This window comes from Leuresthes tenuis, unplaced genomic scaffold, assembly GCF_036924035.1.
Source record: "Leuresthes tenuis unplaced genomic scaffold, fLeuTen1.0.hap1 SCAF_7, whole genome shotgun sequence".
Classification (NCBI taxonomy): Eukaryota; Metazoa; Chordata; class Actinopteri; order Atheriniformes; family Atherinopsidae; genus Leuresthes; species Leuresthes tenuis.
The window spans coordinates 15,002,636-15,024,162 of NW_027325361.1; the positions used below are offsets into that span (position 1 = coordinate 15,002,636).

General features: G+C 41.8%; 2 protein-coding genes across 3 annotated transcripts; one reads left to right on the forward strand and one right to left on the reverse strand.

The window, feature by feature from the left end:
• Window positions 1–643: 643 nt before the first annotated feature.
• On the reverse strand, window positions 644–3,726 carry uts2d (urotensin 2 domain containing). Its single transcript, XM_072389459.1, has 5 exons — window positions 1,971–3,726; window positions 1,643–1,747; window positions 1,514–1,551; window positions 1,162–1,252; window positions 644–1,072 (listed from the first exon to the last, which is right to left on the reverse strand). The coding sequence occupies exons 1-5, from the start codon at window positions 2,068–2,070 to the stop codon at window positions 1,047–1,049; spliced, it is 360 nt and encodes a 119-aa protein (XP_072245560.1). The 5' UTR covers window positions 2,071–3,726; the 3' UTR covers window positions 644–1,046.
• A 1,041-nt stretch (window positions 3,727–4,767) lies between these two features.
• On the forward strand, window positions 4,768–21,450 carry ccdc50a (coiled-coil domain containing 50a). Of its 2 annotated transcripts, XM_072389463.1 has the most exons (12): window positions 4,768–5,115; window positions 8,761–8,823; window positions 11,540–11,669; window positions 13,344–13,434; window positions 13,968–14,070; window positions 16,405–17,283; window positions 18,141–18,292; window positions 19,107–19,151; window positions 19,449–19,592; window positions 19,724–19,806; window positions 19,900–20,009; window positions 20,728–21,450. In XM_072389463.1, the coding sequence occupies exons 1-12, from the start codon at window positions 5,061–5,063 to the stop codon at window positions 20,745–20,747; spliced, it is 1,875 nt and encodes a 624-aa protein (XP_072245564.1). In that variant the 5' UTR covers window positions 4,768–5,060; the 3' UTR covers window positions 20,748–21,450. The 2 variants fall into 2 exon arrangements, with proteins under 2 accessions (XP_072245564.1, XP_072245565.1); XM_072389464.1 differs by lacking the exon at window positions 16,405–17,283.
• Window positions 21,451–21,527: the final 77 nt, after the last annotated feature.

Genomic DNA, 21,527 nt, shown 5'->3' on the forward strand with positions numbered 1-21,527 from the left:
GTTCACTTGTTGAAGTATTTGAAACCATGAAAATTAAAATGCAGGCATCTATGTTCTAATTTTGTCTCGCTGTACAAAATCTTCAGTATGAAGAAATGCTGGAATGGTTATGATGTTTATGTGTGTGTGCGAGTGACTAATATTTGCTGAAACTACAGCTCAGTCAGAGCAAAGTAATCACTTTATTGGATGCTGCTGTTTAAGCCTGTGAATGTATCTTCAGTCTGGTTTCCCAGAACCCTCCTCTGTTCTGCATGTGCTGTACAATAAACACCTTTTCACTGCGGCGCTGCCTTTGTTCAGACTAAGCTTGTGACTCAGCTGTGTGAGCCTCCTCTAAAAGATCCAGTCAAATGAATATCATTGGACTGTAAATCACCCATCACAGCAGCTTTGTCATGTGCGTGCACGTGCTCATTGGCACAGTTTCAAATCTTTGGCGTCTCTTTCATGCTGGTAGAATAACGATATAAAGTTCATCTTCAGTTGAATTACTGAAGGTCTGAAAATATTGAAAAAATGTCATTCTAAAAGTTCCAAACAAAAAAAAGATTTCCTCAGACAATGAATTCCTTCTTACACATTTCAAACAAAAAGTACATATAGATATCATTTTATTTACATTGTAAAACTAACAGTGCATTTCTAAAAGCAGTGACAGGTGATCGTTGGGCGGTGGTGTACAAAATATGCTAAGGCGTGCCACAAGAGGGCGACAAAAACACAGGAGGCAGACAAATAAAAATCCACAGTGAAATATGAATACATCTTTGGAGTCGAATAGATTTGTGTTATATCTGACCCTCAAGTATTTCCCATGAGAAGCGGACTATTTACAGATTCAACATGTACAGCTATGGCGGTTAGAGCTTTCATGACAGAACTTTAGTGCACAAAAATGAAACTTTTATTGATGACACGGACTGTGGTACAACTCCATATTGCTGGAATAAATATATTGTGATTAAATTACTGGTGTTGCAGGTTTTAAGGCTATGTTGGGCTTTGCAGCAAGTTTTCACAGTGTTCCTCCTTATGCGTCCATGTCAAACACAGTACTTCCAGAAGCAAGCTGTAGGAGGAGATACAGGTTGAGCAGAATTAGATTCAGCTTATCTAAAAAGAGAAACTTCAGGTATTGTAAGTGTGTATTTAACTCACGTTCACCCCGCTTTCTAGTTATGGATTTGCCTTCTGCCAAATTAGCTGTATTCTTGCTCTCCAGTTCCAGGTCCTCCCTCAGTGCCCGCAGCTGTAAGCACAGATCACAGTGATTAAACACATTCATCTTATTATCGATACTCAATCTATTCAAAGTTTTTTTTTTTTAAAGTTGCTTAAGAGATTTTCATTGTGTGCCTTGTGTTTACTCTACTTGGAATTAATTCACAGCGTTGGAGCAATTTAAATCAGTTGCCAGCACTCCATTTCAAGCACACTGCAGACACATCTTAACACCTCTGCCTAATCCTTAGTTTTTCATGAACTGCCGCAGCTAAAAAAGAAGCCTTACCTGCTCAAGCTCAGCTATTTTATTGGCCAGCTCCATACCTGCTAACAGAAAGTCCCATTAATATGCTAGCAAATGTGTAAATGCAATATCTACAATGGAGTTAGCATTCTTCCGCATGCAGTTTCTCACCCAGAGAATCGTCCTTTTCAACAGGAACTAAACTTTTCTGTATTAGTAGAGCAAGAATCTTGCTCTGACCGTCTGCATCCTCTTTAAGATCAAAAACATGGTTTCCTGCACATATAAAGCACATAAAAATGTCCCTATAAGTCGAACAAACACAGTAAATTAGATCATCCTGTGTCTTGAGTGTTTCTTAACCTGGTATATTTTTTTTTACTTTTTTCAAAATCATATTAATTGCATGCAGCATTTACAAACATCTGCTGAAAGAAAAACCCAAAACATTTGCATTTTTATTGTAGAGACATTGAAATGAACATTTTTGAGCACTCACCCGAGTTGAATATGCTCCTCCCCTCCACACTGGTCATTCCCTGCAGTAGTAACAAACCCATAAGTCCTAAACCATATGTCACAACTGAAACCCTGTCCATGGCACTCAGTGTATGGACCTATAGAAAGCCCGTGATATGATCCTCTTCAAACAATGCAAGCAGTCCGCTCCCTTCAGTTCATACCATCAATATATTTATACTTTCTTGGCTGGGAGGAGGGGCCAGTCAGCCCCTTGTCACCTAGTCATTGGGGGCTTCGTCAACAACCTACTTTTTACAAGGACTGTGGACGGCTGAATGAAATACTGGCTGTGACGTTGCAGTGAAGGCCAGTAACCCTACATCACTCTGACATGGGCAAATCAAACAGAAAGGAAGGTATCAATCAGCCAGCTGGTTATGAAAGACCACAATCAGATGTTCTTGGCACCTGTGAGTCTTTGTCTTTTACATTAATTGGTTCTTTAGATAGACACATATGGTTGTGTTGGTCTGGGCAAAGAAAGGTAAGTAAATTGATTCAGTCTCTAAGAGCACCATAGCAAGAGATGGGCTCCTCAATCTTGGCTTTAGGACTGATGTGGAGCAGAGGGAACATCCATCACTGAGATCGAGCCCATCACCCAACACCACCAAGGTCACCGCTGTCTGCCATCAAGGAAATCACAGCTCACACCTCTGTCAGCGGCGCATTGTGTTCATCCAGTCTTAAGGAGATGAGCTGGCTACCACCTGCTAAATTAGACTGGTGAGGGGTTCACAAAAGTCCTTTTAGATGTACCATATGGGCCTCAAATTCAAGAACTGTGCACAGATGTAAAGCAGTAGTCATTCAGCTGTTCATCCCACAGTACCTCAAAGACCTGAAGAAAAGACGACTAATGTGGAAAAAACAAAAGAATCGGGAGATTAATTTGGAATTTTTTGTCAAATGTGATAGAATAACATTTAGCTGTCACAATTCCAGACAAACTAAACATTACAGGTAAAAAATAGGAAAGTCTATTATTTGCACTTTATGATTTTTCTTGCCACTTAATTGTTTGCATAGAATCTTTTCATAGCGTTATAATTTAGAAACCACACTACTCTGTCCCTATACAACACAGAGCTGCTCAAAGAGTTTCCCAATTTCTCAGTTTTTTCTAAAGAAATCAATCTAATGGGTGCATCAAACCCATAAATCCTGTTTCTGTGCCCAACCAGTTCGCTGCATCACTCCCAACAGATGTCATTTTTCACTGTAAAATAAACAGTAAGATTTAAAGTATTGATATATTAACGTTGAGTAGAGACTGTGGTCTATTGTTGTCACTAACTGGCTCACAAATGGATCGCTACTGTTTATTCATTATAAATTATGATGCATTAGAAATCTACTTTGGAACAGGTGAGCTGCGGGTGTGGCAGACAACGTGCCATTAGAACTGCTGAACACTAGAGGGAGCAATCACATTAACGTAATTTCAAAAGCAGCTGCTGTGACGTCACACGACACGCGAGCACGTTTGTGCAACCGACGGAGAAAACGAGATAAGTGCTGAAACAGCTCGTCACCTTTGAATGTGTCTCACATTTATTCAATGAAAGACATGTGATCATAGTCTGCTGTGACTCCGTCGTAGAAACAAATGATAATAATAATAATAATCTTGCAATATTGTCCGCATACACTGCCGCAAGCATCGCTGTTCATCTAGATAACAGTTTATTCCCAGGCAGACTCATGAGTACTTCCTGAAGCTGCTGCAGATGTCAACAGCGATGCGTGCAGTGCAGCTGCATCAATTTTCACAAGTCACTACAGTCTGACCGGAAGTGAAGTATCTTAGCCTTTCAACTTATGTAAAGAGGTAACCAGTGTTGGCTGATAGGCTTTTTTTTTTTCTTCTCTTATGAATGTATTCAGTTCTTGGACCTTTGAGGAATATTGACTGCATAATTTGGGACTTTCATAGTGACTTATCGAAGCAACACTTGCCTGATTTGGGTTTGTATGGATTATGAAGCAGCAAATCTCTGGGCCTGAAAATGCTCCCATGAAAATTAAAATGAAAGCGACAAACTAAGAGAAATGTAACATTACAATTCCTAAAGATACAATTTGTGGTGATTTTGTATCTACGTAGTTTTTATGCAAGCATTTGGGTAACATCAAGGTTATTTATTATTCTTTTGTTGAACAATTTTGTGTCTCATATTGATCATTTAGCCTATCTTTGTGGTCAATTTGTGGCTGAATCTTGGCTGTTTTCTGTCTTTTCTTGTTTTTGTTGGAGGTAATTTTGTTTTAGTTTTTTTCATTTTGCCTCTTTTTAGGACATTTCTTGGCTGATTTTGGAAATTCCTCATCTGTTTGCTAGTGCTGTATGTACTTGTGGTCATTTGCGTTTTTTCGTTGTTTTGTGTTTCATTTTGGTCAGTTTTACATATTTTTGTGACCTCATTCAGCTCTTGGCTTTTTAGCTTCTTGTTGTCTTTGGGACGTGTATTACTCTTGTTCTTTATATTGCAGCTTGGCATTGTTTTGCCAATGCTTTGTTTTAAACTCCGTTTTTACATCTGCTTTGGGGATAACATGTCCATTTCTTGGATAAACGTGTCCCTGACTTCTTTTGGCCCTTGTCCCTTGGTCCTCTGTCCATGCTATTTGCTATTGAATGATCACAATATATATATATAGAGAGAGAGAGAGAGAGAGAGAGAGAGAGAAAGAAAGAATTTATGTAAATAACCCTAAGCCTTTTATTTAGACATCCCTGTACAGGAAGTGAAGTGTTTATCGACTGCGTCGCCTTTGTGGGTCTGGTTGAAGGAAGCGTCTATGGTCAGGGAGGAGGGACGCTCGTAGAAAATCTGACACGCTAGCCTCGGCAGCGACGTATCGGCAGAGGGAGGCGACCGAAACTAATCAAAAGGGCCGTCCAGCACCTGAACCATCAATCGGGTTTATGAGTAAAGGCGTTCAATCACTGGGCTGCCGTTAACCTTCGGAAGACACGCGGAAGTGCAATTCACCGTCAACCTTTATTTTTTTTTCTAATTTATATACAATTTTTTTTTTTTTTTTACTTATTATCGGTGACAACATGGCTGAATGTAACGTTAGCATCGACAAGAATAAACTACCAGGAGTGAAAGAGGGTAATGTCCACGTTTCACAGCTAAATTTGAAGCTAGCCAGCTGATTGGGGGACTCTAGCGGGGGATAACGTTTAACGAGTGAAAACAAGTGTTTGTGTTTGGTCTCAGACTCTGTGGCTGTGATAGCACGTAGCTCAGCCGGCTAGTTAGTGCTAGCAAACAAACTAGTCCTACATACAAAAGACAGATGACAACACGAATCACACTCCTTAGCCTTGGTGCAGGTGCCGCGCCAGCTTTCTGTATCCCAGTCAAAATATGGTATAAAATTAGTCTAGTTTCATATTTATACACACACACACACAGCATGGTAGCATATTGTGTCCCCATATTGTTAAGTTGTAGTAAAATGGTTTATGGGAATGTGTCACGACAACAGTGTGAAAATACGCAGTGTTTCAGGGGTCAGGTGACTTGTAGCTTTAGCACAGATCCCATTGAGTTTTTTTTGCCTGTTTTTAGTTCTGAGGATGCTGTTTAATGCTTTGTTTTGACTCTGTCTGTGGAAAATCGCTTCTACTCAAAATCCTTGTCCTTAAAAGAAAAAAGCATTGCACTCGTCCCCAAACTTTGCTTTTTGCTTCTGATGTCCACACGTTAATGAGTGGACGGCTGAGGTTTTTTTGGTATGAAATGGATCATTGATGTGCTGCTGCTCTGGTTGAAACAACCCATCCTGTGAGTGTGAAGCAGCTGCTCAGCAGGATGCTTGTTATTCTGGTCAGAGACAGAAGAATCCAGCATTTTGCACTGCTTATCCAGTCTGCAGTGGGAAAGACTTGCAGAGCTGCTTGCAAAGTTTCAGTTCCATCCCTCATATGTTGGAGAAAATGGTAAAAACCTTTTTTTAGTTGTCACTTAACCGCTCTATCCCCAGAGGATTAGCTGAGCTTGTTTACCCACTGCCACATGAAACACAAAAGACTAGCTTCTCGTGGTCATCGTGCACAATGCTGACAGTGATGGTAGGCCTTTTTTTTCCCCCTCAAGTGATTGAAATGATGGATTTGGAGCCTAAACCATAGCTGTGAGCTATAATGCGTATGTGACCTGTAGCTTGGTGTTGTTTTAAACACAGCCGTGTGCTAAGCGTTGCCTTTTGCAAGCTCTAAAAGTAGAGCTCGACTTAAAGCTACTTTTATGTCAAGATAAACCAGCAATAAGATGTCTTAACATTTCTTGGTTAAGGAGATTAAGCATATGGTGGGAAAACACTCTGAATCAAATTCCAAACTGGCTGGAGTCAGTGGGAGACTTTGTGGAGGTCGTGCCCTCCTCTTTTTAGCATGTCTGTCTCCATTCAGGCATGCATCTGCCATCTACTGCTGCTACCAGCCCATCTGAGCTTCCTGGTACTACTTTTCAGAAGGAGCAGGAGATAATTCTGTGTGTTTTCTGATGAACACCGACATACATGGAAAGTTGTCAGTCGCTGTTTTATGTTATATCTGTGTGAGTAATCTGTAGAGGAAAGCTCTAAATTGAAGATTATAAGATGATTATATTTAAGGGACTATTTGTAATATTGTGGACATGTATATCATCAGATGGGGGGGGGCGTTGATGAACGGTGGATAGTACTTTACCTATGTCGACATAACTCCCCATCTGTTAATTAGCGGAGGTTGTGAGAAAGGTCTTAAATATCCCCTTAGCTCTCCTACACATTTAGTTGCCTGCCTCAAAAAGAGCAGTCGGTACCAAATATTCAAATGGGGAAAAGCTGTCGGTATAGTTTCGGAAAACACTAAAGGTGGATGTGTTGTGGTGCTGTCGGGCCTTTTTTTGAGGAAAGCACCCCGCCTACGATTTTTCTGAAGAATTGTTTTCATAACGAATGCATGTTGGCATCTTCAGTAAAACTGAAAGCAGAAATTTAGCTGCTGCTGTTTGTTTGTTTTTAGTGGAAATGGCTGTTTGAATGTAAGATGAGCGTTCGAGTGGTCGAAGCGATAGAAGTTGCACTTTTCATATGAGCATCGTGATAATTATGGCTGATCTTTTTTATGTCATAAAATCCCTGCTACTGTTGATATGACTCAGCCGTCAGTGTTTCCTGATTTTCAGTGTCGTCCCCGACCGGCTCCATCATATTTAAGAAAATCTATCGTATTTGGAGAAAGTTCTCTGGATGTTACTATTTTTTTTTTTTTTTAGTTAGCAAGAGGAACATATTAGACTTTTGGAAAGACATGTGCTGGCATCCAGATGACATATTTTTATGGGAGGTTTGTTGTTGCCAGACTTCATTCAACATGACTTCATTGACAGCGTGTGCGCCTTATAGGCCTGGCTGCAGTCCAGACCTGTCTTCCATAGATGGTATACGGTCTGCATCACCAAAAGAAGAATCGGATAACCACAAACTGTTAAGCTGCTGAAATCTTGTAATCATAAAGAATGCACACAGGTTACTCTGGCAAAAGTACAATTGATATTCTCAGTCCCCAAACGGTTAAAGAGTGGAATTAAAAGGCAGGGTTATGGGACACAGTGGTAAACAAGCCTCTTTCCCCACTTATTTTTTCCACTTATTTTCTTCTATATGTGAAGAAGTTTGTCATTGAAGATGCTGAAAATAATGTCCTTTGTTTGTGTCTGTGAGACAAGGTTTAAATGAATAAGTAAGGTACAGCTGTGAGTTTTTTTGTTGTTGCAGTTTAGAGAACTTGGCTTGAAACGGGGTTTCGCTTAAACGGATATGATTTGCATTCAATAAATGTCTTTAAGGAAGCAGCACATCAGTAACAGTTTTTTTTTTTTTTCTCTCACTTTGCAGGAAATTCTCATCTCTAAATAACCCCGCATATAAATAATCTAATATGACTTTGTGCATCTGTTGGGGCTTTTTCTGGTGCGAGGGCAAAAACTCTTGTTCCTCTTCAGTTTCACGTCATGCAGTTTTTTTTTTTTTGTTTTTTTTTTGACAAATGTGAGCAAACCACATGCCAGATGGCCGAGCTATCAGCCCGAGAAACAGTGTCATTTTGATTCTGACTTTGAATTTTCTTATCACTTTGTTTCATCCAGTCCACACGATCCTCATACATCACACTGAGACGAGTAGTTGAGCTTCATGAGAACGCTACGCTGTGGCTTTTCTTAACCTTGCCAGGCTGCATTCTTATCGGCTCATGCACGAAACAGCACAGGTTTGCAAAAAAAATTCTCCTGTTGTCCTGATTAGAGCTCACTGTGACCTGGGGCCAGCAAACAAACGCAGTTATGTCAGCATTGTGTCTGTTTGCTTGAGTAGATCCATATTTTGCGTGCGGTGCACTTATCTCAGTCTGTTAATTGAATAGCGTCCACGGGTTGTATAAAAATGGCTCTGAAACGGCCATGCTGACGCTCGCATTACAAATGTGGCTGCGTTCATAATTGATTCACTGATTTCATGAAACAATCAGCAAACGATGAATAATCTGACTAATTGAACGACATATTGATAAATCTTTCATTAGTGTAGGCAGGTGGACCAGATGTTGCAATGAAGATCATTTTAATATCTCATCTGTCGCAGATTTCACCGGCACGAGTTGCGTAGCTCAGAGTTTGAATGAGGATGTATGGTTGAAGCATCCTAAATGTTGTCACTTCAATTAATTTCAGATTCATTCATTTTTCTTTTTTTCTTTTCTCCAGTGTGCCGAGACTTCGCTGTGCTGGAGGACCACTCCCTGGCCTACAACCTCCAAGAACAAGAAAGTAAGAGAGTACAGATAAGCCGTGTTTTATTTCCTCCCCTAATTCCCATATTTTCGCCTGAAGAGATGAGTAAGTCGTCTTGTTTCTACAGAGGGTAACTTAAATGGGAGCAACATTTGGTTGTCCACGATGGCTCCGGTGAGATATTCAAATATGTGATACATTTTGTGAGTTCTAATGATTTCAGGCGGAGAGACTCTCTTGCCTTCATCTCTGTCCACAGTATAACAGGGTAAACTGCGGTGCTGGTGGCTGTGAGCTCTTTGAGCTGTTACAAACTCTGCTTCAGCCACACAATTAAGTGAGTGAATGGCGCAGGGTGCCGCAGCGGTACGGTGTGAGAGCAGGGCTGTGGAATCGGTGAACTGACGCATGTGGTTTGTCTGGATCGTATTAATTTTGTGTGCTGCAGCTGTTGTACAGAGAAGGTCTGATTTAGATCTGAAGTTGGCCAGAGTAACACTCTGTAGTCTCTCCACTGCATGCGTGTGCGCTGCACTTGTGTGTTTAGTCAGCTACGCGTTTGTCCTTGCCCCATTAGGTCATCTGATGGTGCTTTTCATGCGAGGACATGTGTAAATAATTTGCTGCCTATTTTGCACATGATTTTAAAAAAAGAGGGGATGTATCCATGCGTCTGATTTTTGCAGAAAAGCGATGAAACAGCAGCTCCTCGTGATTTTATTGCTTTTGAAAATGTTCTTTCTTTCGCCAGAGGCTTCCTTTGCTTGGGCGTTGTTGCTGTAGGGTTAGCTGCCTCCTGCTGTGTTCGGCTGAAAGGACATTTTTGTTTGCCTGGGGGCGCAGATAAATACAGAAGCAGACAAAACATATATTTAACCTGTTAATTAATTAAAAATGATCATAACAGGAACCAAAAGGAAAAGGCTACTTCTCTAAGTGGGTCTTAGGAGTTAGTCGGCGTTAGGATTTGAATGTTTGGTTTTGAAGAGGGGATGAGTTCATAGTGGAAAACAGAAGATGTCACTTCACTGCACTGAACAATAGTCTGTTTCTCTGTTTCCACAAATACGCCTCTTTCCCTGCACCATAAAAAATTTAATTATGCTACAAACTCTGCCAAAAAAGGCCAGAAGTCACTTAAGCATAACCTTTGCGCACATCAGCTTTAATCACTCTGCGATTGCTTGGCTTGCCCCTTGTATTATGAACCCTTTTAAGCGTTAGTGGACTAAAACTAAAGCCTCTTGTGCACCAGACCAGCTTCAGAAACCAGTGGCAGCAAAGTAGCCCATGCTTTCTCATATTGCCATTGTGTGGGCTAAAAAAGTTGCACTTGAGCACACCAAAGAGATAAAATCTCCCTGCAAACTAGGTCGAACAGCCTCCATGCTAGAGGACGTAACTTTGCAGTGCAGAAAGGATTTTAGTTTTTACATTATTTGATAAGGTAAAAAAAGCATGTTTGTATAAAAGCAGCTCTTTATAAGGTCAGCTTTTAGCGTAATTAGGTGTGTTTAATGTGTCTAGACCTGTGTCAAACTAACTCGGATTGGTTTGCACATTTCTTTAAGCTCATGCATAAAAGAATGGCAAAGTTAACGTTAGCGTCGAGAGCTTAAATTCTATACCCAACACCTAGAATGACCTTTGCCACAGACAGTTCCAACACAGATGATTGGGGGGGGGGGTTTAATTACCCCTTTGACCCAGGAATTCATGAGGAGATTGCAGGCTGATGTAAATCTTATAGATATATAAGTCTTTTTTAACACTTAAATTTAATGGTGATGAGGAGAAACAGCTGCCTTTTATTTTCATGCAAACATGGAAAACATTTCTTGTATCGCTGTGTCAGTATTCTGCTCTTCTTTTTTTTCTGCAGTCTGCTGCCTTTATTTGGGTTTAAAGCTCTCTGATGTCCCTGAGGTTCACACATTTGGCCTTTCTCCATTTAACCCTTTTTTTTTTTTTTTTCTTTTGTTAGTTGACTGACGGAAAATGACTGAATGTCTGGTAAATGTTTTTTGACTTTTCTCCCCCTGAAAGATGAATCGGTTTTCCTGTTGAACAAACACGGCAGTGGGTAAATGATAGCCTTATCTTGGCTTTTGACATCCGCCATGCCCTCAGATATTTTTCGTGAGGTGTCATAAACTTAAACAATTGATGACACCGCCACCAAAAAAAAAAAAAAAATCAATGTTAACCCTTTGACTTTTTATCACGTTGGTACAGCCGTGACTCGGCTTCCTTTTTCAATCCCACCAGTCAGAAGCAGAAATGTTATGGAGCTTCTCATGGTTAAATTGCCAAATGTAATTTGCTCCTTTTTCACATGAAAGCTGGCAACAGATCAATAGATGTGTGAAACAGAGCTGAGCGAGTGAGTGATGCTCTCCATGCTTGCAAAGTGTTGGGAGTGCGTCAGCAGGCGAGATTTATTATCAGTTATGGCCACAGCGTGCTGTCACACAACCTTGGAATGACGCCGCAGCTGCAAACCTTCATTTCTCAGAAACGAAGCGCTCGCTCCGTTCATCACACAAGACTGAAATGTCTACTTCCTCAACGTTTATCTTGTTCTCCGCAGACAATTTTCACGCTACTGTTTTTCTGAGAGGAAAAAAACAAAAGTATAGACCTGTAAATAAACCTCATTATTCATCCAATTCCACATTATTTGTGCTGTCCGACCTGGTTTGTGTTTACACATTGTTAAGAGCGCCGCTTATGTGTTTGTCTCCTTATGTAGTTGAGAGCCACTTGGCTTCCAATGTCCATAAGAGCCGCCTGGTGCAGAAGGACCTGCTAGTGGCAAAGAAACTACAAGAGGAGGAGGATGAGAGAGCAAAGATCCAGAACCAGAAACAACATGTTGAAATGTGGGTGACTCACATGCACCAACACACACACACACACACACACGCACACACCAGTGAAGAATGGGCACTAAAATCATACACAACAGATCAGCCAATGAGGAGCAAGGATCACTTAAGACAGGGCAGCATAGTCGTCTGGTGAAAATTTAGATAAGATGTATGTGACTGTATTCAGTCTTTTCGTTCATTTTTTACAATAAATTAAAGTGAAATCAACAGAACTGTAAGTCTATATCTGTTTGATATCATCTCTGAAATTGAATGTCCTGAAGTAAACCCGTAAGTAATAACTGAGGTCCGTGGTTGTTGGGTTGAAAAACGTTGTTTCCAACTAGTCTGAATTTGCATTATTACTCCAAACCACATTAATCCAGCACTCCCACTATAGGTAGCTTCTCATTAGCTAACAAGGGTCTCAGTAACCCTCTCAGTAAGGCAATGTCACTTTGTTTGTGTTACAAAAACAATATTCAGAAGGTTTCGAAATGGATTTGGGGACTCGTAAGATGCAGCAGATTCCTTCACTTTGTGCTAAAGAGCAGCTGCAGCTGTCCAGCAGCTGAGCTGGTGAATGTTGCGCTGGCTCTCATGAGGCATATTTGTCTGACAGTTTGATATATCATATGCACACAAACATGCAGAGAATATTGCAAGCAGTTTAAGTGGATCCTTTCCAGTTCTTCTGGTGTCTGTGCGGTACCGTCTGTAGCCATGAGATATGCTTAAGTTCCTCAGTGGGCGACTTGGCCTTTGCCTGTCAAACGTTTTGCTGCATCTACACGGGCTAACGACAGCGGCTTGTTGCGGGAAGCGAGTTTCAACATAGAAAAGTGTTCTGTCGCTTCTCTTTCAGTCCAGACCTTAGGCTGCGACAGAGGCTCATAAAAGGCCACTTGGAGTTAAAGCCCTTTGGGTTTTTATCAAGACAATATCGCTGACTCAGTGAGATCACAGTTTCAAATGTACAAACATAGGCCGCTCTAGTGGTGAGCTGGGACCCCCGGAGAGAGACCAGATGCTCCACCACTCATGCAGGCCTGTGCTGCTCGTCCTGCTGCTAGCTCATAATGCCATCCAGCCTGCGTGTGCTAATGCCACCTCATGGCCACCCACTCTCAAGAAAGTGGAACACGGCAATGCGGCAACACTTTTTTTTTGTTGTTGTTGTTCATGGTGTTGAAGGCTAAGTGACGTGCTGCAGTTAGTTTACTTTTGCCAGCGTCCTCCTGAGCCGTTAACACTCAGGTGCATTTAGGGTACATGCATGTTCAGCTGCTGCCAGTGTGGCATCACACTCGTGTATGTGTGTTCCCAGAGAAGAGATCTTTGAATAGCAGACCTCCAGGCAGATGGTGTTTTTTCATCATGTTGTTTGGAGACGAGTGAGCCAATGCAAGCTTTTGAAATCAAGCTCGTAACAAGCTCCTGCCAGAAGCTCACCCGCTATCTCGCTGCATGCAAGACGACTTCAAAGCCGTCCTCCCTTATGTAACATGACCACTTAATGTATTTCATTGTCAATTAAGTGGCTAAGGCGGGATTTTTAATTGAATCATGCTTAAGTGTCTTCACATAACATAATCCGTTCGATGTAGCCCTACTTTAGCATGTGTTCTTAATGTTCTGTTGTTCAATCTCCTCCAATAAATGCACACGAATCTGTGGGAACACCAGTGAGCGTCAAGATAATGAAATCGCACAGGAGATTCAGGAAGAACTGGTCCGACAGGCAGAGTGGCAGCGACAGCAAGAGGAGAAGGATGCGGTAAGGAACAAACGCACACATTTCTGCCTGACTAGGTACAATATCGGCTGCGTCTACATGTCGGTGCCTTGTCTCTTAGTATTGGTGTCCTGGAATGATTTGGCCATTCATATTGAATTGTTACCAAGTGCACGCAGTCTCGTCTTTGTGATGCCTCTATTTTATTCTCAAAGTCCTATTTATAATGTATGTGTCACCTTGTGTAAAAAGTAGATATTTGAGGATTTACTGACACCAGGTTGGCACGATTTTGTTAAAGAGAAGAGCTCTAAAATCAGTATATTTTCCACATATCAGCATGGACAAAGAACCGATGTTCAGGTTTAATCCATCAACTGTTAGATTACAAGTGCATTTTCAGAAAATCTCGGATGATGTTCGTTATCTTCTTGAACTTGATGGAAATCTCCTTCTTTGTTTGCCTAAATAGGGAGCTGCAATACATGCATGTTGGACTTCTTGTCTAAATATCAATGGATGACGCATCTCACCACTCCTGTAATGTGACTTTCCACATTCCTTTTTGTTTGTAGGCCATTGCCCGCAAGTTGCAGGAGAAGGAGATGAAAGAGGAGAGGAAGAGACAGAAGCAGCTGGAAACGAACTTTGACGAGGACTACTTTGAGGATCACGCAGGTGGGGAGAGCATCACTCACTCGTGTTGATGCGTGGCTTCTCCTGTGTGTGTGTTTGTGTGTGTCCACTCCTTTGCTTCATATGCACTTTATTGCCTCTGTGAGCTAATGTGGAAGAACTGATGAATGGGTGGACTTTTTATCCCTCTAGCCTTGAATGTGTGAGGGTGTGCTTCCGATGCTCCACAGAGCTGGAGATTGTTGCTGACTTCAGGCAAAGATTATGGGGATGCATTTATAACCGCGTAATTAACCTTGAAGGAAGACTTGCGTTTTCCTGCCGAGAAATAATTTGCCATTTTGCTCCCATTTAAGAGCAGCTGCTGGTGCAAATGGATTCAACAGTGCTCCAGATACAGCTTATTTTGCTTTCATATCAGATGCTGACTTTGATATTAAAATGAACCTCTTGTTTTGCCCCAGTGATAATTATACACAACAAATAATTAGTTGTTCCTGTATGTTTCCATTTATTTGTATACCTCCAGCATACAAGCCCACAAAGACACACGCACACACTGCATGATTCATCCCACTGAGGTTCATTTTAATCCCTTTTTTTTTTTTTTCTTTCTGCGACTCCTTTGTAAAATATTCCTGGAGCTTTGATCCCGAGTCCTGCATAATCTCTATAGGAATGCAGGTTCAGCGTGGCTCGTTGGTAGAAGATGAGCGTGGAGTGTCGGTCGAGGTCTGAGCGAGGCCTCACCGCAAGTGTGACTCTCGAGTGTTGGAGGAAGTTCAGCTTTTTTTTTCTCCGCAGCCGTCCCTTCCTCTTGAATTTAATGTGGCAGATTATTTCCCTTTTTTTTTTTTTTTTTTTTTTTTTTTTTTTTTTTTTTTTTTGTTTTTTGTTTTTTGTTTTTTCTTTCATGAACGGTTTGGATTTTTATTTTTATTTTTTCCTCAGAGCACATTCATTTAACTCCGAGGTGGTGATCAGTCAGGAGAGTCATTTCTTTGTTCATACTGACAATCACTGTTTACAGTGCATCTCTTCTCGGTTTTGCAGCTTTACATAGACGTAATAATTCTTACTTTGCCAGATTAGTGGCACAGCAACTGAAACTCGGGTAGTTTTGGGACTGCGTTTGAAGTGCATACAGCTTTGAATAGACACAGACGTTGACCTCTCTGTTGATGTAAACAGTGTCTGCAGCAGTGTCTGCAGCAGTCAGCCTGCCTGAGCTGCTGTGTCTGTGGACTGCAGTCCACTCTGGTGCCTTAGCTCCTTGTAGCAGGTGCTCGGTATGAAGCAAAAAATAAGCAACTCTTCACTGCATGCACTAGACTGACACCGGCGACCTCACTGTGTTTTTTCTCCAGCACTGTAAGTTACGTAACCGCTCATGTATAATGTCTCTGTGTGACTAGAACTGGATGAGCAGGAATGTGCTCAAGACAGGACAAAGATGGAGTTCCTTTGTTTACTCTTTATCTTGAATTGTGATGTCACAAAGATGCACATTTGATGCAGGTTATAATACCTCCACTGTGTGTGAAGGCGTGTTGTTCATGGCAGAAAGTTCTTCCTCATTTGCACTTACGCTCGCACCTCAGAGGGCTCATGTGGTGAAATCGGCTCTTCCTCTCAGGAAATGAGGGGCTGCTGACTGTGTTGGACTTTATCTCGTGGACCTCAGTTGCACACAAACCATCATGGGGGCAGAACACACATCTCCAATGAGAATGAACTAAAAAGGGCAAACAGACACTAATCCTTTCACTGTGGGAGGCTACTGGCAGTCAAGGTGTTTTTCTAACTTTTTCTTTTTCTTTAAATCTGTTCGATTTGAAGAAGCCTGTTGGATAACAGGAATTCCTTTGCAGTGAGTCAGACCAGCGGGGATTGGCCTGTGCTTTGTGCTTTTTCAATGTGCATTTCCACTCATTTGTTTTCATTTGAACTTCTGTCTTTCACCTGCCATCACCCAGCAGACTGGTTTTAATGGATTTTTTTTTTTTTTAAACGCAGTCATGCACTTTTCATGATGAGTGTTTGCTTTTCTTTCCTTGAACTTGTGTGCCTTCATTTCCAGTTGTCCATCAAAATCAAACTGTTCTAAGATATTACAGTATATATTGGCTCTGTAGTGTGAAATAAGCTTAATTTCCCTTGGTGAACACATTTCTGAACATTTTTGGTGCATCTAAAACCTGCATTTTTTTTTTAATCCACAGCATGATCTTTGTCCTTTGACCATAACTCTCCTCACAAGTGTTTAACTTAATGCTTACTAACTGTCTTAGCTTAAATCATCCCTGTCTGATGTTCTTTTTCACATTTCCATGTTCTCATGAACCATCATCAATCCCTCCACTCTGTCCTGCTCAGCTGCAAGACCCCTTGATGTGGACAAACGTACCCGCCACAAATCAAGTTCCCCTGGTCCACATGATACGTACTCTCCAGTGCGATCGCGACAAGATTACTCTCCAGACCATTATTCAACTGAGCCCAAAAGGAGCAGGTACCCGAAACTGGATTCTGTAGCACCCCATAGCCACTCCAGATATCCTGAGCACTACCTAGCAGCAGAGGGAGGACGTAGCAGGCATGCAGATCCATATCCAGAGCACCTGCTGCCCTCCAGAGGCAAGCATGGGGACAGGTATCCAGAGTATGAGCCTGCACACACCAGCAGAGCCAGGGACCAAGGGGGCAGGGACACAGATAGAGTGGTGAGGAGGAAGGAGAGACCAGCTAGACCACCTCCACCACAGAGTCCAATAGAAAGAGACAAGGTCTGGGGTAGAGAGAGGCATAGGCATGACCGAGACCGGGTCAGAGATCAGGAATGGGAGAGGCATGTGGGAAAAGACCAAAGTAGAGGCAGGGAGCACGACAGAGATAAGGAAAGATCCAGAGATCGAGGACGTGACGTGGACAGATATGAAGAGAGAGACAGACAAAGACGAAAAGACAAACAACGAGCAAGAACCAGGAGCAGGGAGAGAGGAATTGAAGATGACTTTCCGGAGCCGGGACACAGCAGAGACAGGCCGAGGGAGAGCAGGGCCTCCTGGGAGGAGGAAGAGGATGATGGTGAGAGGAGAGCCAGGAGCCGGCAGCGTACCCACTCCAGCCCCAACGAGGTTTTTGATGAGTTCAGGAGCGCTGAAGAACGAGGGGACACCAGGGAGCTCTGGGGTCCCCGACAGGGGGAGGATCCCGGAAGGGAGCGCAGTCATAGTCATCCCAACAGAGAGACAGGTACCACCCTGAGCACCCCTCTGGGCTCAGCAGGGGTGTGTGTGTGGTGTGCTGCTTTCTGCTGTGGCAATCTCTGGTGGTGGGTCAACCTAACACGGCAGTCACTAATGACATCACTGCTTTTCTCTGTTTAAATAACCACGATCCAAGTCCTTTTTTTACAACAGGTTTTGATAGCGTGAAATAATTTGTTGCTGTTGTGCTGTGGGGTTCGCTCTCTCTTGCAGTTATTTTTTATTTTTTTTGCTGAATTGTAACACTGCTGAAACTGACGTGTGCTGTGGTTTTCCAGTAGAAGTAGCTTCATGGATTTGAATGAACCATGGCTTGGCATTTACAAAGGGGCTTCAGGGTTGCTGATCTGGTTGTGTCATCGTATCAAAAGGAAAAAGCTGTTCACTGACAAAATCATTAACAAAACACAATGATAATCACCAGCGGAGATTCATCGAAGCCCTTTGAGGTTTCTCGGGGCTTTAACTGCAACTGCAATCAGATGCAGTTGTGGCGAACAAGCTGCTGATTGATCAACCACGCAGTGGACTCTAAACCTTTCAATCAATGTGATTATTTCATTCATCAAGACAAATGCAGGAATTTCTGACTGTCTGTGACGTCATGTAAATCACTAATTATGATTCTTGATTTTCAACTGTGACTGGACAAGACGAGCAAATCACACGATCACTGCTTCTTGGTAATTGTAATTTCTCACAATCGTGTGACATTAGAGAGGCAGCTCTTCATGTTTGTTTGTTCCTTGAAATCATAAATTTTTTGCAGCCTTGATTTTTATTTCTTTTTTCTTTTTCCTCGTGTAATATACTTATGCTTGTGTGATTTGACTGCACCTGCAGGTCGTATCGTGAACAAAGCGAGTGGAGCAGTTATAAGAGAAAGTGAGTACGGACTGAACGAGGCCACCAAGGGGTTGGTAAAGCTCGATCTTCGTGAGCAGGAGTTGAAGGATATGGAAGTTGCGAGAAAACTGCAAGAAGAGGAAATCAAGGTGGGAAGGGTAACTACATGCGTCACATTTTGTGTATTTATTAACATGTAAGGTGGGCAGTTATGTGCACCATTGTTGAAAAATGAAACACTGAATCTAAGAAACAGTGACAAACGCTTCAATTCGGTATCTCTGAAAACTACAAGAAGAGAGAACTGAATATTGACACCTATGCCTAAGACCAGGATGTACACAGTCACTCTGAACCTCTTCTAAAGCCTCGTTACTAGATGAGTGGTCAGAGCAGTCAGGCCTAATGCGAAACGTTTGCTTGTTTTACTTCTCTGGGGAGATGAGTCTCCTTTTAAAGCTGAATTATGTTTTGGATTCCACATGTGTGGAGGTGAAGAAGGTATCTTTATATCGAGAGGTCTAAGCCAGATGCCACAAAGTCCATCCTGTCATGGAGGGGAAAGGGTAAGAATGGAAAGTATCCGGATGGCGTTTCCTTGTCACTTACTATCTTGATAGAGCTCCAGATGATAGACTTTTTTTCTTCTTCTTTCATCCATTTCCAATTTCCATTACTTTTGAAGAGGTCCAACATGAGCATAAGAGGTGTGGTGTAGCAAGTATGAGGTCTTTGTTTTAACGGAACACCACAAAAGGGAAAAAAAGAACGTCTGACTGGCTCTTCAAATTCAATATGGAGTCTGATTTTGATTTGTCTCGCTTGATTTGGCACATAAGTCAAATCTGAAGCCTTTTTAAAAATAAAAAAAAATTCCATCAGTAATTTCTTATGTTACATGATGTTGGGACGGCAACATAATGCGTGTAAAACTGTAATGTTGTGATTGTTTCCTGGTTTCAGGCAAGCAAGATGCATGTACGTGCAGCCCAAGTAGCACAAGATGAGGTGAGTGGGCAAGTCTGGAAACTTTTATGCCGTCTGTCCTCTTTTTATATTCTTTCATTTCCCATGTTCAGCCAGTTAAGTCAGCTTTATGACATCTAACCCTATAAAATCCAGGTCTAAACCAGACATTATGTAATCCATAATTAGTGCTGTTTTAGATAAACGAATGAGTATTTTCTGATATTTTTGAGTGGGAATTATCTAATGTAAAATGTGTTAAGGCCATATATGAAAGCCTGTTGGACATGAAGTGTTTTCTTTGCTTGTGCACATTATCCGGTTTTCTTGCTTTGGCAGGAAATTGCCCGACTCATGATGGAACAAGAGAAGAAGGAATACAGGAAGAACCGAGAACGGGAGAAGGAAAAGGAACGAGAGAGGGATAGATTAGCAATGGAGAGGATGGCAATGGAGAGGAGGTGGCAAGAGGGAGAATACAGGGTAATTTTCCACAATCATACATATTTTTGAATCATGTGCTTTGTGGTGAATTATTTTTGCTGTCGTTTTATTGTGTATAAACGTCGGCTTCCCCTGAAAGCACTAGGACCATAATTTCTGTTGGTTTGCAGCCAAACCCAGAGGAAGTTGTGCGGCCCAGAACACGAGAGGAGGCCGACTACCAGAGGCAGAAAAATCACAGCAAGCCTGCCAGGTACAAGACCAAATATTTCCAGTCAGTCATGAAGCAGAAACCCCTACCATATCATTAATGTTTTGGCTCTTGTTTTCTCCCCGTCTGTCTCAGGCCTCCTCAGCCTCGTACACATGACTATGAGAATGTGAACTCTGGTTATGGCTATTCAGATCACCCCGTTGCCTCTCGCCCTCCCACAAGACCCGAGGCTGCTTACAAAGGTACCTCAGTGTGTTCTTAATAAAGAAAACTGTATTATGTGCTGCTTGTTTAAGGACCACACCAATGTATTTAGTTATCTAATACATTAATGCCTATTCTGTAGCAGATCCTATGTTTATTCTTTGGTCATATTAGCATTTCTTATTGCTTGAAGTGTTTCGTCACACAACTGGCAGGACTGCACATGTAGGATGGAATGTTAAGATAAAAAAAAAATGGGGATCAAGATGGATTTCCATTAGCATAGAGGATAGCATATTGAGTGAAATTGACCATATTGTGATTCTGGTGCTAACTGGAAAATCTTCAGTCCTTTGTGCCAAAACTGAAGATAGAATTGTCTTAAAACACTGGTTTATCATTTCGTCTTTGATATGCTTTAAAAAGGTGAGAAACCGCGAATGCGGTTAAGTGATACTAAGTGGAAATTTATTTCCTTCACTCATCTTGTCTATAAACATGTAAAAAGGGTTTGATATTCGTTAGAAACAAAAACAGCACTGCTGCGAACTTCATTTGTGCCTGAATGAACACACATAATTAGGCATTTCCTCAGAAAAGACCAGTGGCACACAGGAAGTGATGAGTTTCACCAAAGCATAAACATAAGTGATGGTAGAGGAGCAGTTGGCATAAGAAGCAGCGACCACGGAGTAAATAAATATCTGATGAATCGGCCTGCTGATTAATCTCTCTGTCTCTTCCCTCTTTTTCTAGGTGCCTATCACAAGCGGTGACTCTGGAAAATGTCCGGATACGCTGTCAGTCATTCATCCTTTTCCTTTTTTCCTCTTCTTTGTATTTTTTTTTTCTTGTTTTACTTTTTTAAATATTTATTTATCTTTTTGTTATCATTCAATCACACTCTGTTGACCAAAAGCCTTTGGGACAATCCAATGAGTATAAAATGGGAATCTTATCTATTTATTTTGGTTTTTTTACAACCCTCCAAAGTTGGCCCAGCATTGAGGAAGTGGGTCTAAGAGTGCTGGAACCACTCTTTTCTTCTTTTTTTTCCTTTTTCTTCCTCCTTTTTTATTTTTAAATTGTGAGTGTTATGTTTTCTTTTAACTGACTTGACATTTTGGACATGCTTAAAGAAGCAGCATTGCGAAATAAACTCCCATGATTCATAGCTCTTGGAGGAACTGACTCCTCATCTGCTGTGGTTCTTGTGTGCCGATGTTTGTCCCATCTGTGGACCACGCCATCTCATGGGCTTAACAGCCTCAGCTGGATATATTATAACCATGCAGTTTCCTCATAACTCTTCACGGGACATGTGTGCCTGGTGCACGATGGCTGCTGCTACAGTGTCTTAGATTACAACATGGCAGCTGCTTTGTACACCTGTGCCGCAGTTCATGCTGTGCAACAAGCAGCCCCCATCCATGTGCCACGCAGCCGATGACTCTGAAGGAATTCATCTCTGTTGCTGTATTCAACTGAAACAAAAAAAAACAACACCAAGCCTTTATCACGGTGCTTGTAGTTCTGGCTCTGCCATATGCTCCACC